The sequence below is a fragment of the Coregonus clupeaformis genome, unplaced genomic scaffold, assembly GCF_020615455.1.
Source record: "Coregonus clupeaformis isolate EN_2021a unplaced genomic scaffold, ASM2061545v1 scaf0402, whole genome shotgun sequence".
In the NCBI taxonomy this organism is placed as follows: Eukaryota; Metazoa; Chordata; class Actinopteri; order Salmoniformes; family Salmonidae; genus Coregonus; species Coregonus clupeaformis.
In genome coordinates this window covers 193397-210985 of record NW_025533857.1, presented here as the reverse complement: position 1 = coordinate 210985, position 17589 = coordinate 193397, and the positions used below count along the sequence as shown (strand labels likewise).

Below are 17589 nucleotides of genomic sequence, written 5' to 3'. Positions count from 1 at the left end.
GAGCATATAAAGGTTTATATAAGAAACTCTTTGCTGTACACACAGAAACATGACATGATACTAAATGTTAACCACAGTCAAGCCAATCTCTAATACTGTGATTCAAGTACCTAACAATATGGAGCTATTGGAGTTTATAAAAATTGACCATATGTGTTGATTCAAGAATGAAGTATAATCTTTTGGTTTGACTGAGATAAGGGAAACTCAGTCCCTGCAATGAAAAATAAATAACCAAGTCAGTCAGCACAGAGTCAATTTTGTATTTAATTTCAACAAAATGGTAATAATGTGAAGTACAGTACTTTTATTGCACAAAATGGTACATGTGACCAGAATAACTTTTCTCACTATGGTAACACTATATTTCTGTTTGGTACCCTCACTTTGATAAAATTTAATTTTAGAATTCTTTAAAAAAAGGTTCAACATTACACACAGAGCTTCACTACATTAGTAAACATGAATTAAGGCAATATCATTGCCTCATTATAAAACATTAGCATCAAACAACAGGACAAGGTTGTCACTTTTCATCAGTGAAGCATTTATAAAGACACCATCACACCAACCATCACCATATCATCTACTCTGCCTCATCATACTCATTCTTTCCTCAGTTCACCTCATCCAGTTCCCTACTACATCCAAAACCAACAGAATTAACTACAAACAAACTAGCTAATACTACATTATATGTCAACATACACTATACAAGGGCCGTGTGCATTTTCTGCTGGTGTATCCTAAGGTAGCTTCTCTCTGAGAACCTCTTCCCGCAGTGCATACAGGAGAACGGCCTCTCTCCTGTGTGGACCATCAGGTGCCTCTTCAGCTGGTGCTGGTGGGAGAACCTCTTCTCACACTGAGGGCAGCTGTAGGGTTTCTCCCCTGTGTGGACCCTCTGGTGCCTCTTCAGGTTGGACGAGTCTGAAAAACTGGCCCGGCACAGGTGGCAGCTGAATGGTTTCTCCCCCGTGTGCATCCTCTGGTGGATCTTCACCTGTTTGGGGAAACTGAAGGCTTTCCCACAGAACGAACACAGGAAGCGCTTCTCTTTGCCACTGGATCTAGTGATAGCATTACTACTACTGTCATTTGTCAATGGGCTTGTGTAGCCATTTACTGTTGAGGCACTGGCATTATCTGAGGTCTGGTTTAACATTAGGAGAGTGTGAGGAGGATGAAGGCCAGGGAGTGTCTGTGTTGTCACAGGGTCCATGTTCCAGTTAATAGATCCTATAGAAGGAATGCTGAAGGCAGCACCTGTTAGGGGGTTAACCTGAGGTGCCATCAGTCTCTCTGAATCACAACTATAGGAGCAGGACGGAGCATCACTAGCAGAGTCTGTGTCTGTTCTTTCTCGCCGCAAACCGACACCTCCCCAACCCTGCAGACCAAATCTACACCTCGCTCTGGTCTCAGCCAGTCTGCTGTCATGGAGACTAAGTTCGGTTGTTGTTTTGTGTTCGACTGTCTGTTTCTGGTTGTGGTTAACAGTGTTGTTCCCCAGCCCAGAGTTGAGGACGCTGTCCCATCCACTGACCTCCACTATTTCGCCTCTGGTCCTGGCCTGCTCTGTGATGTTGTCCCCTGGGCTCTTGGCTGCACCCATCTGGTTCTGGGAATCCAAGCTGGCCGCCCAGTCTCCTCTATTAGCCTCCAGCCAATCATCTGCAGGAAGAGGTTACAAAATAGACTTTACAAACTTGGCAGAGAACTCTACATATGGAGTTTGAGTCAATTACCTGGTCAAGTTCAGACATTTTATAATGTGAAAATAAATTATATAATAGCCAGGTGCATCACTATTTCCATTGAAGTATATCTATTATATTCTGTGTGTGGGTCTTTCTATGCGATAAAACATCAGCCTGTGCTGGAAAAAAGGTGTTCGCGAGGAATGTCCAGAATATTTGTGTCTCATTCACACTGGATCCAATATCCCTAGCGAATTGATGTTGATCATCTGTTGTCGTCTGCTTGATTTAAAGCAGGGTTTCGTAACATGACAAATACATTTTGGTTTCCATGTTACGCCTACAATTATAAACAATACAGGGGCCTTGAAGTAGCCTACTTGAAAATCAGACATTTACTCAATTTGGTGCTTGAAAAGTTGCGCTACTCTGTTGTGGTCAAACCATGTGCGGTTATTATGAGGAAAACAACATGTAATGCTGGCTTCAACTTGGCTTTCCATACAAATCCTTCCATTACAAAAGGAACCTGGTTTTTGGTTGCTTTCTCTTTTATAAAAACAACTGGATGGTGAGATTGATGCTACCGCTTTTCACGGCTTTATTATGGGTGCCTGCATCGGTCACATAGGCTACAGACAAACCGCCATGCATGCATCCAATTTATTTAGTCAGGCAACTCCACATTATTCTCATATTTCAGAATGTAATACAGTGCCTTGCAAAAGTATTCATCCCCCTTGGCGTTTTTCCTATTTTGTTGCATTACAACTGTTGTGGAAAATAATCACTATACTTTATTAAAAATCAAAGTCCTTCCAGAGTTTTTGTAGAATCAAGAATGACTTTATTACAATTTCAATAAAGCCAGGCTAATCTGCAGATTAGGGCCCCCCTCTCTCTCTCTTCCCTAGCTATATAGTCTCCTTCACCCACACCCTATCTTAAAATCCCTCCCTCTTCAGTTTCCCGCTCTTTATCGCTCCGCCCACTTCTTTTTCTATGATTGCGGCTAAATTCAACTTTCATTCAGTTCAGAATCAATAGTAATACAATCAATCAATCCCTTATCTTGCAAAAACACTCATGTTTAGTTTAAACTCTGTTAAACCCCGCCTCTCCCGGGCTTTACCTGAAGACTGATTGTTGAACATGACAGGTCCATACTTAAATCTTACAAACATACACCCCATCCTGCTGTAATCAATCAACAAGATAGCCAAGGAGAGACAAAGGTTTTTAGCCTGAACTCTGCTCAACCCTGGCCACTTATTCCACTTTGTTTGAGGAGAGAAGCAAAAGGCCACAGTCTGCTTTGAGTCACTGATAACGTAGGACAACCATGGATTTAAGTAAGAGTGAGAAATTCGACCCTAGGTCAGATTCCCACTTTACTCACACACACACAGTGCAATGACCCAATTAAGTTCCTGGCCCAGCAACAAAGAATTCTAACTCTATGTTCGTGATTAACCCAGTTTTATCTCATAGTCCACTAAAAATATCCATCACAACCTGTAATTTACATTTATTTGGATTTCATGTAATGGACATACACAAAAAAGTCCAAATTGGTGAAGTGAAATGAAAAAAATTAATTGTTTCAGAAAATTCAAAAAAAATAATAATGGAAAAGTGGTGCGTGCATATGTATTCACCCCCTTTGCTATGAAGCCCCTAAATAAGATCTGGTGCAACCAATTACCTTCAGAAGTCACATAATTGGTTAAATAAAGTCCACCTGTGTGCAATCTAAGTGTCACATGATCTGTCACATGATTTCAGTATATATACACCTGTTCTGAAAGGCCCCAGAGTCTGCAACACCACTAAGCAAGGGGCACCATGAAGACCAAGGAGCTCTCCAAACAGGTCAGGGACAAAGTTGTGGAGAAGTACAGATCAGGGTTGGGTTATTAAAAAATATCCGGAACTTTGAACATCCCACGGAGCACCATTCAATCTATTATAAAAAAATGGAAAGAATATGGCACCACAACAAACCTGCCAAGAGAGGGCCGCCCACCAAACTCACGGACCAGGCAAGGAGGGCATTAATCAGAGAGGCAACAAAGAGACCAAAGATAACCCTGAAGGAGCTGCAAAGCACCACAGCAGAGATTGGAGTATCTGTCCATAGGACCACTTTAAGCCGTACACTCCACAGAGCTGGGCCCGTATCCTTAAAGATTCTGAGAATCCTCTCAGAGAGCTCCTAACTTAACCTAAAAATTCCTTGCCAGGAGTTTTAGCTTAGAAGTGATTCCAGAACATTTTCAGTGAACTCTGAGCCAGGAATGGATGAAAAATCCTATCTTAGTGAGGAGGTGTGGTTGACCCCGTTGCTAGGTATGAGTCATCATTTCAAAAGCCGTGATTGGTTGATCCTACAAGTTTGATGAAAATGAACTTTTGGTGATAATGAGCAAAGGATGTACCCTCAAATCAATAAACATAATTATACACTCTAATCTTATGCAGACTATAATTGTAAATAATATTTCACATTCAAGAAAATATCTGGAAAATGAATAGTAAGCTGTAGGGGTTATAGCCTAACATTAGAATCTAAAATATGTGAAAACTTAAGCTCATTACACCCTGTTCAAATAATGATTTGTGTCTCATTTGCTCATATTAATATCCTAGCTGGCATATTTTGTACTTTCACTTCCATATGGACCCCATTGAAAACAAGATGGCCTATCTCAAGGGGCTGTCCTTAATGAAGTAGAAATTGCAACGTTACAACTCAGTGTGAACTTAATCGAGGGTAACACAGCTCAGCTTTTAACAATGTCTGTGATTGCTGGCTGGTCTATTTATGAAGGCTTGTTAACAAATATCCTACAAACACAGAAAATGGAGAAAAAAGGAATCGCAAGCCGAACTGGACTGAGGAGCAAGGTTTGTTGCTGGCCCAGTTGGTGAACGAACATAAAGGTATGTTACGAGGAAAATTTGGCCCAACTGTCACTAGCCAAGGCAAGAGGCGCGCCTGGGACACAATATCCCAAACAATCAATGCCTCTTTTCCACTGGTGGTGCGGACAGGCGACGATTGTGAGAAAAGGTGGTATGTGCTGCAGTCCAAGGCAAAAGATGAGATTGCAGCACACAAGCGGGAATCCTCACTCACAGGTGAGCAAAATACTATGGCCTACCACATAATCTGGCAATTTGCTCCTGCTGGCAAAGTTAATTTACATGCCTAAGTACTGTGTTCATTGACTGTTTCTTTCTAGGGGTGGACCACCTGCAAAGCGGCTGTCCCAGGTGGCCGACACTGTCTTTCAAGTCCTGGGACACTCTGAGGTCAGTGTCACCGGGCTGCCAACAGGCATTGACACGTCAATGATGCAGGCCCTTGAAATGCAGCAAAGGTAGGACACAGGGTTATTCATATCAACAGTGTTTATTCATTGCAGAAGCCATTTCATGTGTTATCCATGCTCATTGTATTAAATTAATTTAATCAAAACAATAATTAAACTAGGCCTATGTATTTCTGTAGCATGGAGCCATCACAAGAACCGGGCCCATCAAGTTTGCCGCCTGAACCATCTGCAGCTGCTACTCAGGATAGCCCGGCGGATCAAACACCATTCCCATCCGCAGCACCTGCTCCGTCAGCATCCCTGCAGGAGAGAAGATTGCAACTCACAATTGATGTGTTTGAACAACAAAAAAAAGTCCTTTCCCTTCAGGAGGAGTACTACCGCCTTAAAATTGAACACCTAAAAAAATAAACCATTTAGAGATTGTGTTCTGTGTCTTGCATTTAACAGTTGCAGGTGATGTGCAGTAAAACTGTGGTAGTTCTTAATACCATCACAAGTTCTCAAATGACATGGGGCTACAGCTTGCCTGAAATGTAAATTTGTGAAGTTTGCCCTGTAAGGCAGTCCACTCTGGGCTAGGTTCCCCTGTGGAATGTGAATATCTTCTTCACCACCATCCTCATCGTTGTCTCCATCCTCATCCTCATCGCCATCCTCCAGAGGTTCTGCAATCTGTCTAACCTTGCAAATATTGTGTAATACTGCACAGGCTATGATGAGTTTGCTGACTTTTTTCAGGCCTCAGCCGCACCTCTCCGTGGAGAACATGAAAGCGCCTCTTAAGCTGGCCTATGCCACGCTCCACCACCGCTCTTGTTGTCTTGTGGGCCCTACAATAGAATACAGACCTTTAATTATTTGATGGAAATATTGCACTACTTGGATGCTCTAACATATTGCTTGCATTTCATTTCCATGATTTTTGTATTGTTTGGCTTACCTGTTATAGTTTAGTTGGGGCCCTTGGCGTGGCTGGAGGTAAGGTGTAAGGAGCCATGGTTTGCATGGGTAGCCACTGTCCCCTAACAAGTGGCAATTAGCTGGCACATAGCGTCTCTCAAAAGCTGTCTGATGCCACTCTCGGAGAGCATTCTCGCATCATGTGTGGAGCCTGGCCATTTAGCCACAATGTCCAAAATCTTCCAGGCCGCATTGAACACTATTTGCACATTGATGCTGTGGAAATTCTTCCTGTTAACAAAGACAGCCTCGTCCTCTGATGGCGCAATTATTCTCACATGTGTTCCATCAATTACACCCACAACGCCAGGGAATCCTGCAATGTCCATAAATGCCCTTTTATGTGTGTGTAAAGTGCGGGCATCCAGCGGGAATGAAACAAATTGTGTCACAATATTAGGTTGTGACAAAGCTGTCAGTGTTTGGGTGATGACTCTGCTGACGGAGGATTGGGACAGACCCAAGTCATCACTGCTGCATTGTTGCATTTTCCCTGTTGCCAAATACCTCAGGGTTGTGATTACTTTCTTCTCCGGTGTAATAGCGTTGTGGCGTCGAGTTGGTGAAGTAATTGCATCTCTAAGGAGATCCACCACAAACATGATTCCTGCACGATCCAATCTGTAGCGTCTCAATAATTCCCTGTCATCCAGTGTTTGCAGGACATCTCTCCTGCCTCCTCTGTTGGCCATTTTGTGCAGCTGCTTAGGGTAACTCCTAAGCCACTAAAAGTCCTCTTCCCTGCTCTTAGCAGATCTCGCCTTAGGAGCCCTTTTAAGCGCTAGGACTCTTGAGGAATAGCTTTTATATTAACTGGGATTTTCGTGTCACTTTTAGGGGAAATTCTAAGAAAACGTCATGCCTCTGAGAATTTTCTTAGAATTTGGCCGCTAGGAGCCACTTTTTGCACAAAAATTCTTTAGAGATACGGGCCCTGGGCTTTACGGAAGAGTGGCCAGAAAAAAGCCATTGCTTAAAGAAAAAAAATAAGTAAACATGTTTGGTGTTCGCCAAAAGCCATGTGGGAGACTCCCCAAACATATGGAAGAAGGTACTCTGGTCAGATGAGACTAAAATTGAGCTTTTTGGCCATCAAGGAAAACGCTATGTCTGGCGCAAACCCAACACCTCTCATTACCCCAAGAACACCATCCCCACAGAGAAGCATGGTGGTGGCAGCAGCATCATGCTGTGGGGATGTTTTTCATTGGCAGGGACTGGGAAACTGGTCAAAATTGAAGGAATGATGGATGGCGCTAAATACAGGGGAAATCTTGAGGGGAAACCTGTTTCAGTCTTCCTGAGATTTGAGACTGGGACGGAGGTTCACCTTCCAGCAGGACAATGACCCTAAGCATACTGCTAAAGCAACACTCAAGTGGTTTAAGGGGAAACATTTAAATGTCTTGGAATGGCTTAGTCAAAGCCCAGACCTCAATCCAATTGAGAATCTGTGGTATGACTTAAAAATTGCTGTACACCAGCGGAACCCATCCAACTTGAAGGAGCTGGAGCAGTTTTGCCTTGCATCTTCAAAGTGGTAGGCATGTTGTGTAAATCAAATGATACAAACCCCATTTTAATTCCAGGTTGTGAGGCAACAAAATAGGAAAAATGCCAAGGGGGTGAATACTTTCGCAAGCCACTGTACTCATTTGAATATCAATGCATTGGCAAGGCCTAAAGAATTCATTATTCTTAAAGTGGTCTACTTTTTTTGGGACACCTTTTGCATGATTTTTGGGGGTGGGGGTTCTATATTGGGCCCTATATTTCCAATTATATAAATTATACAATTGTATAATATTGAGGTCCTTAAATTACAATTAAGTGCCTGAAAAAAAGTCCCTGAAGGTCCTTGAATTTGACTTTCCAATGTCTGCATGAACCCTGCTTAAAGGATGAATAGTCCTAGGCCTATGTTGTTGTATAGGAGTTAAGGGACAATTTGCATATATTCCTCTAAGTACACACGTGGAACTGCATGAAAATCATAAATAATTTTGTTTCAAACCATTTTGAAATTTGTATCCCAATTTTTATCTCATTATTTATAGAAAGACCCATATGTATTTCTCCCTTACCTTGCCCCCCCATCTTTAGTCCATTCAGCAGGTCAATGCTCTCTGGTCCGTCTTCTATTGTCTCCTCTTTGACTAGCAGCAGATCAGGCTTCCCATCCTCCATGTCTACTGACTGTAAGAGATACAGAGTGAGAGGATGTTGGATCAAGAAATCTGATATCAGCACCCTGCTATGGAGCATCTTCTGATTGGGCAATGAGAGATTGCTATGAGTACTATGCAACCGTGTTAGTTGATTTTATTATTTTACACTCTTTAATGGTTTTAAATTCAAAGGCATGGTCCCACACTTAAGAAAAATAATTAATCAAGACCTTGGCCCGTATTCACAAAGCTTCTCAGAGTAGGAGTGCTGATCTAGGATCTTTCCATATAATCTTATTCATTGTGATCTAACAGGCTAAACTGATCCTAGATCAGCACTCCTACTCTGAGAGGCTTTGTGGATACAGGCCCTGACCTAATACCATTCAGACAGTAGTTCACAGTGGGCTCACCTCAGTGAGACTGTGTGTGGTCCTGTGCTGCTCAGCTGGTTCCTCTGTGGGTTCAGGAGGAGGTGTAGTCTGGTTGTCCTCCATGACCATGGTCCCCTCAGGGTTCCCCAGACCCTCCTCACACCCCTCCTCCTTCACCAGCAGCACCTCTGGACCCTCCTCCTCCTGGAAGAGAGAGGTGATACAGATTACACAGACATACACTCCCTCAGGTACGTACACATGCAGACACAGATAATTAACACACTTTCAACATGGAGGGGCCATACTCGCTAACAAAAAAATGAGGTAGTTGAATGGAAGTAATGAAATAGGCATTTGTGAACATCATATAGCCTACACAGTACAAACACTATGTAACATACTTTTTAGGCTTATATATGGCTTATACAGTCTCTAGTGAAAGTCTCCCCTTGCAGTCTGAACATCTAGCTGCCTTCAAATTCAGTCTAAAAATGGATACAATTAAATTGTTTATCTATCGATCTACACAACCTACTTCACATTTTCAAAGTGAAAGAAGAATTATAGAAAATTTTCCAAATGACTAAGAAATACAAAATGAGGAAGGATGTGTTGATTGCGTTTGTCTTCACACCCCGGAGATAACTTGGTGGAAGCACCTTTGGCAGCCATTACAGCTGTGAATCATTTTGAATAAGATTCTACCAACCTTCCACAACTCTTAAACGTGCTTTATGCTTGATACGTCAATGCGTTGCGGAGGGTGTGATGCAATTGTGGAGCCTCCGGAGGCCAAATTCGAGCTCCGTACGGCAATGCCATGCCCCTCCAAAATGTTGTAACAATACGGATGGCTACGCATAGCTCCGCATTGACATGATTGGTTGGAGGTAGGTGGGGCAGTACGTCCTGTATAAACACAAACTCACTTCCTTGACAACAAACATTTTATTGGATGCACTCTGCTCTGCGATGCAAGCTTGTCATCTCAACACAAACTGTCCAACGCAGAATGCAGGAATACGGTATCGCGGTGAGAGGAACATACAGCCAAATGACAGATGAGGAGCTGGACGGTCTGGTGTCCACAATCAAGACAAGTTCACCACAATTAGGATGGTGAGAGGACGTCTGAAAGCGCTGGGTCATCGAGTCCAGTGGACCTGAGTGTGGGACTCAATGCATCGTGTCGAGGCTGCAGGAATTCAGGAAAGAATAGCACGACTTGGATGTGTTGTCAGAAGAACATACTCTGTTCGGGGTCCTCTTTCCCTCATACATGTGGACACCAACCACAAGTTGATCAGGTAAGCTTAGACCGCCTACACATTTAGTCATATACAGTGCATTCGGAAAGTATTCAGACCATGACTTTTTCCACATTTTGTTATGTTACAGCTTTATTCTAAAATGAATTAAATTACAAAAAAAATCATAATCAATCTACACACAATACCCCATAATGACAAAGCGAAAACAGGTCTTTAGAAATTTTATAAAATGTATGAAACATAAAAAACAGATACCTTATTTACATAAGTATTCAGACCCTTTGCTATGAGACTCAATTGAGCTCAGGTTCATCCTGTTTCCATTGATCATCCTTGAGATGTTTCTACAACTTGATTGGAGTCTGATAATATGTCTTTTATACAGTATTAATTTATGTTTGGAATATTGAGAGCTGCATAAGGATTTGGAGGATGAGGACATTCCATGTAAAAAACAAGAAGGGATTGTTTGATGTGAGTACCTAAGGATTTCTAACGTTCTATATGGATTATGTGAAGATATGAAAATATGATTAATTTTATGTGTGTATAATCGATTACTAGGGAGTTGATAAAGTAATAATTATAATAATTTTTATATATTAACTTGCTCACCCAAACGTAGACGTATGTCAGGGGTGGGAAATAATAAATAAAGGTTTTCTGAGTTGGTGCCGTTTATGGATCATTTGATAGAGATAAGGTTTAAGAAATTAACTGCCCATAAGGAGTGGAATTTATAGACTTATGACATAGTACAAAACCAATTTAGGGTTTCCATTAAACTAATTATCATTGCGTAGCTAAGGTGATGAAGTGAAGGAATTTCATTTTGTAGCTCACTTGGTAGAGCATGGCGCTTGCAACGCCAGGGTTGTGGGTTCGTTTCCCACGAGGGGGGCAGTATGAAAATGTATGCACTCACTAACTGTAAGTCGCTCTGGATAAGAGCGTCTGCTAAATGACAAAAATGTAAATGTAAGTATGAATGCCCTGGCTTCTGCGGAGACCTCATCACCGTAAATGCTGTACGGCTACTGTAGATGCCAGATTGACCATAAAATCAACTATTAGGGCAACATACAGGTAAACTGCCAAAAGAAAAGAAAAACCAACATAAAGTTTATTAATAAGGTGTTGGGCCACCACAAGCCAGAACAGCTTCAATGCATCTTGGCATAGATTCTACAAGTGTCTGGAACTCTATTGGAGAGATGCAACACCATTCCTCCACGAAAAACTCCATGATTTGGTGTTTTGTTGATGGTGGTGCATGAACACTGCCTCAGGCGCCACTCCAGAATGTCCCATAATTGTTCAATTGGGTTGAGATCTGGTGACTGAGATGGCCATGGCATATGGTTTACATCGTTTTCATGCTCATTAAATCTCAAAAGGCACCTAAACACTCTCAGACCATGAGAAACAAGATTCTCTGGTCTGATGAAACCAAGATTTAACTCTTTGGCCTGAATGCCAAGCTTCACGTCTGGAGGAAACCTGGCACCATCCCTACGGTGAAGCATGGGGGGAACCAGCTTGGGAATGTTTTTCAGCGGCACGGACTGGGATACTAGTCAGGATCGAGGCAAAGATGAATGGAGCAAAGTACAGAGAGATCCTTCATGAAAACTGTTAAACAAATCAAAATATATTTTATATTTGAGATTCTTCAAATAGCCACCCTTTGCCTTGATGACAGCTTTGCACACTCTTGGCATTCTCAAATACGGCGGTTGGAACCAAAAAGCTCAATTTCCTCCGGTCTAATGTCCTTTGCTTGTGTTTCTTGGCCCAAGCAAGTCTCTTCTTCTTATTGGTGTCCTTTAATTATACCATTAATTATTGGCCTGATTCACGCAGTCTCCTCTGAACAGTTGATGTTGAGATGTGTATGTTACTTGAACTCTGAAGTATTTATTTGGGCTGCAATTTCTGAGGCTGGTAACTCTAATGAACTTATCCTCTGCAGCAGAGGTAACTCTGGGTCTTCCATTCCAGTGGCGGTCCTCATGAGAGCCAGTTTCATCACAGCGCTTGATGGCTTTTGCAATAGCACTTGAAGAAACTTTCAAAGTTCTTGAAATGTTCCGTATTGACTGACTTTCATGTCTTAAAGTAATGATGGACTGTCGTTTCTCTTTGCTTATTTGAGCTGTTCTTGCCATAATATGGACTTGGTCTTTTACCAAGTATACCCCCCCTACCTTGTCACAACACAACTGATAGGCTCAAATGCATTAAGAAGGAAATAAATTCCACAAATTAACTTTTAAGAAGGCACACCTGTTAATTGAAATGCATTGAAGGTGACTACCTCATGAAGCTGGTTGAGTGAATGCCAAGAGTGTGCAAAGCTGTCATCAAGGCAAAGGGTGGCTATTTGAAGAATCTCAAATATAAAATATTTTTAATTTGTTTAACAGTTTTATGGTTACTACATGATTGCATATGTGTTATTTCATAGTTTTGCTGTCTTTACTATTATTCTACAATGTAGAAAATTGTAAAAAATAAAGAAAAACCCTTGAATGAGTGTGTGTCCAAACTTTTGACTGGTACTGTATACACTTTGTATCCTTCATTTACTCAAGTGTTTCCATTATATTAATTGTTTCTGTCAATATTGCTCATATTCAGTCAATTTGATTGGAATAATTGATGGACAGCAATAATCAAACATTGTCTCAGATTTAAGTCAGGATCACTCATTCTGGTGTGTACTTGGCATTAAAATGTGTGTAATTGGTGAAAAATACTATTCCAGGGTTAGGTATTCAGAAAACTGAGGCAGGGTTTCCTCTAACTTTTTAGTTCCCAATCCCTGCCGGTGACATACATGATGCTGCCACCACAATACTTTAACTTTCTAAATCCAATGTAATCCCTTTTTAGACTTAATTTTAAGGCAGCAAAATGTGAAGACTGTGCAAGGGGTGTGTAGACTTTCACTAGGCACTTTATATCACACAATGTATAGATGCAATATTCTACCCAGTAATATTCAATACTGAAATCTGGTACTCTTGTTACTCCAAATGCATTGGTGGATATTTTTGAATGAAAATTCATCTTTGTCTTTAATGCAGGGTTTGATCTAAACGTCAGAAGCTATCGAGTGGAATGGTTACTTTCTATGTTATAGAGTGGAATGGTAATTCTGCTGGTGTATCCTGAGGTAGTTCCTCTCTGAGAACCTCTTCTCAGAGAGAAAAGCCTTTCTCCCGTGTGGACCTTAAGGTGCATCGTCAGGTGGTCCTGGCGGGAGAACCTCTTCTCACACATTGGGCAGCTGTAGGGATTCTCCCCTGTGTGGACCCTCTTCAGGGTGCCAGCCTGGGCGAAGCGCATGTGACACTGGATACAGCTCAAGGATTTCACCCCTGTGTGAAACCTCTGGTGGATCTCCACTCTATGAAGGCAGCTGAAGCCTTTGTTACAGAACATGCAGAGGAACCGTTTCTCTTTACTACTGCCTGATGTGGCTCCCCCTCCCTGAGCCTGGGCTCTAGCCCTGTCGTTTGAGTTCAATACCTGATCGAAAAGGACGAGGCCGTGTGAATCGGAAGGTGCCATTGGCATGGACACTGGGTCACGATCCCTGAATGCATGTAAAGGGGGGTGGGTGAGGACATTTGGATTAGTCTCTAAGCTTCCCCTGTAATCTAAGAAATATTTGCCCTGTGAGTGTCCGTCTCCTAGGTGGCTTTGCATTCCATGTGGGAGGAGCGTCGCCCTACACTTTCAAAGTAATCTCATCTACCAATGACTACAACCTCCCCTTTCTTATCTAGGCACCCTTCAGAGTATACACTACTACTGTACTGGTTCCAGTCCCCTCTAGATAGATCATTCTGTCTCTAAATCCAAGTGCATGTTGCCAGGGTCCATCTCTGTAGTGTAAGAACAAGACGGATCATCACCACCAGTGTCTAACGCGTCACCATCACCATCACCACGGGAATTAACCATCCTCAGGCTCTAGTGAAATACCAGTAAGAATTCTGAGCAGGATGCTCTGGTGGCCCCAGACCCAATCTCTCTGGGTCTGATCTGTGGTCAGATCCTGTGTAAGATTATGTGTGTTACAGTTAAAGTCTTGGTGTCTGTCTCGGACTTAAGGACGGCATTCCGCGTTCCACTGACCTCAGTGATGCTGTGCCGGGTCCTGGCCTGGGGCGTGACGGCGGTGGATAGTTCCTCTGTAGCTACAGGGGGTGCTACTCCAGCCGCTGCTCCAGTCTGGATGTCTCTGCTGTGTCTTGGGTCCTCTCCTTCAGTCCTCTCCTGCTTGACCCCAGGACCTGCAGCCTCTGCATCTGCAGACTGACACAAGAAGAGAGGAGGTTATTACCAGGAATGGGAGAGTTTATCTGAATATTCGAATATCCGAACGGACGTTAGTATTCGAATACTTGCAAGTATTCATTTTGGAAGGGAAAAATCATAGGCCTATTTTTAAAATGAAAAGGCTTTTTCTCAATGAAATACAATTATATTATTTGAATAGTGAAAATATTTAAAATGCCCATTCCCAGTTATTATCGGTACATGAGTAGAATTGGATAACAATGTCACATTGAAGTCTCACAAATAAATGAGGATGTAAGCAAATTAATAGCTGAGGGGAGCCTTTCTGAAATAAACTGGCCACTTTTGATGTACTGTAATTTTGATGTAATACTATTACACTAACCTCTATCACGATAACGTGCTGGGTTGAGGTTCCACTCCCCTCATCAACAGTGATTGGTTGATCATCTCTCCATGTATTGTGTCCCACTGGCTTCTCAAAGCTCCTGTAGCCTCCAGTGAGATGTCCTTCACCTGAGAGAGTGATTGGGGAAAAAATAGGTGGTTAGGTTAGGTACTGTCAATGCTCAACGCTATATTGTACACTATTGACACTGTCTAGAATTGGCAATGATGTAAGGTAACACGTCTCATAACTTCTTGATATACTATTATTGATCGATGTATTATGTTCCATGTATCACATTGTTTTCATTGAGGAAATAATAGGAAATGCAGTAAATCAAGAATCTGGTTAGAATATGTGTCTTTGCGCAAGATAGCTAAGTAATCGGGGGAATTATTGCCTATCCAACAACTGACCAAGACAACAATTCTGGGTAACACATCTGAACACCTGCAGAGGGTAGCCAGCAGATCCTACCTGCTTGCTTACAGCTACACAAGGATTTGACAGACTTCCTGTGTAGATTAAGACATGTAGAGCCGGCGTGAGATATGGCTCAGAAAATGTATTTCAATCCAGGAATGAGAAATGCTTTGGACTCCAAATTATCCCATTATCCCAACTGTTACACAGAGAAGATTGAAGAGTGCTAGTTTAAGTAAACTGCCATTTTTGTCCTCATTCTAGCTAACAGTAGCCATTATGGAATGGCATTGATCAACAAAGGAGCTGATTGGCTGACACTGCCATTCCCAAAATAGTTGCTGTGGCTTCTGCTACCTAGCATGAGGATCAACAGTCCAGTTTTCCAGAAAAACTAGCAGTCGTTCAATTTTCTCTGTGTAACAGTTGGGATAATGGGACAATTCAGAGTACAAAGCATTTATAATCCCTGGATTGAGGTATGTTTTCTGAGCCATATCTACACAGAACATCTGTCTGACCCTAGCGCAGCTGCAAGCAAGCTTTTCGGATCTGCTGGCTAGTGCAGAGAGGAATGGGGCTACAGGCACTGAGCTACATATGAACGGGCGACCTCGGACTTTAGCAAAATGTACCTTTTTGTAATCTGTATCGGTCGACGACTTTGACACTACTGGGACGACTAGCGAGGACGCGCTCTCGTATTGTCCTTTCTGCGCGCTCCCGTGCCACCTTCAGTTCCAGTAGCTGTAGTTTCCTCCGCAATCCCCTGTTTTCTTTCTGGCTTTGAGAAATTTCCAAACGAAACACAGCATAGTCGTCGTCTACGAGTTTACAGATCTCTGCCACGGCTGCATTCGCTAGCACCTCCATGACGGAGGCTATTTGAGTGTGAAAAACCATACAGTTACTGTTAGCCATTGTTGTTAGCAGCTAGCTAGCTAGCGTTGCCTAGATAACACAAATCAACCAAGTCCTGTCTCCAACGCGAATTAAAGACTACCTGAGGTAAGTATGTGATGCTGTGGAGTTAAATGAGTAATATTGTGAGTTCCATGGTGTTAATAAACATCTTAATAACCAATACAAATTCAAAAGTAGACATTGTTCTTGGTCACTGTTCACGTCTGTTTACTTCTTCTTTGATATTATGGCGGTCCGCTAACAATTGTTATAGGTGCATGCCGCCACCTACTGTATGGGTGGTAAACTATAAAAAAACATATCAGTTGTTGGAAAGCGGAAAAATCGACATCATACAAAGTAAAAAAATTGACACAATAAATTAAAACCCATCCCACTCCTTCAGTCACATTCCAATTCAAGTCACGGATTCCTTGTACTTCATCTGCTGTCAAATCCCTGAGTCTCCCAAAAAACGTTCCGCTGCACTTACAATGATGCCAATTTAATCAGATTTCTTCTCTGTTTGTGCTGTGCAGTTAATGACCATTGCAATATATGCTACAAAGTACACCTTTTTACACACACCAGTGCAGGCTCTACTACCATTGCATACACAGCTCTACTCGTTACTTCAACTCTTCTCACGGCCTCCAGGTAGGAGACATGCTGGACAGCCCTTACTTTAGCCACTTCTGTCATCTTCACTCTAACAGGGCAATCCGTAAATTCGGGCACATGTTCGCCACCTCAATTGCAGCATCTAACCTCCACTGGCATTCGATACTCTTCCCGTCTGCATACACTTTACACCTTACAAAAGATTTAGCATTTATGGCACTGAAGGGTTTTGTGCATGTAGGCTCTTAAAGAGTATCTCACATAGCCCAACTTTACATGAGAAGGGCGAGACTGTGGATGAAGTTAATTTCTTCACTTCATCTACCATACGGGTCAGTCAATCTGCACCAACAACTCCATCTACTTCCTCAGGTATTAAATCTGCACACACTTTATGTGCCACCCCACTCTGCTTTGAAGATCCATACACCAAACATTCCACTCATATCTTCTTGAGGCACAATGCACACCTCTTCTACTCCGCAGACACACAAAAAATCTAAATAAGCCCACTTCTTGTGACTCTGACGCCACTTCACTCAATGCATCCATGACATCTATCGAGAATTCAAACGGATCTCCAAAACACTCACTCAGACTAAAGATGAGTCTAGGGGTTTCCACCACAACTTTACTTCTGTTGTTTCCTTTTTCGCCACTGACACCCACTCATTCTCACTCTCTGTGCTGTCATCTTCACCCGACTCGCCAGCAGTTTCAAACAAAACATCAGTTTCCGCCGTCTTCCTCACCTCATGGCTTTCCATACTCGGACCACTTGCGTTTACACTGAAGAGAAGGGATCTATATTAAAGATGAGATCCTAAAGGAGAAGACAGACTTCCTATTAGACTACCATCAGGGTGGTCTCCCACCACTCTCTGTGAAGGCTGAAGCCCAGGGTGACCTGCTCTGTTCATCATGGATACTGTGGTGTTTGTATCATAGAGAGAGACCATCCTATTCCTATCAGGCCCTGCTTCATCCCTGCACTGAGACTGTGAAGAGAAGGGTCTGGGCTGCAGACTGGATCCCTGACTGGAGCCTCTGTCTCTCTGATGACCACCAGGACTGAGGTTGTTTAGTCCACCTGTCCACTCGTAGTGTTCTGTGTGGTGGTGGAGTT

The 17589-nt window shown here is 42.5% G+C and overlaps 1 protein-coding gene across 1 annotated transcript; it reads right to left on the bottom strand.

Annotated features, from left to right (window-relative positions):
• Positions 1-386: 386 nt before the first annotated feature.
• On the bottom strand, positions 387-16085 carry LOC123480972. The gene is made up of 6 exons (XM_045215241.1): positions 15575-16085; positions 14514-14644; positions 13964-14143; positions 8583-8747; positions 8086-8197; positions 387-1674 (listed from the first exon to the last, which is right to left on the bottom strand). The coding sequence occupies exons 1-6, from the start codon at positions 15858-15860 to the stop codon at positions 710-712; spliced, it is 1839 nt and encodes a 612-aa protein (XP_045071176.1). The 5' UTR covers positions 15861-16085; the 3' UTR covers positions 387-709.
• Positions 16086-17589: the final 1504 nt, after the last annotated feature.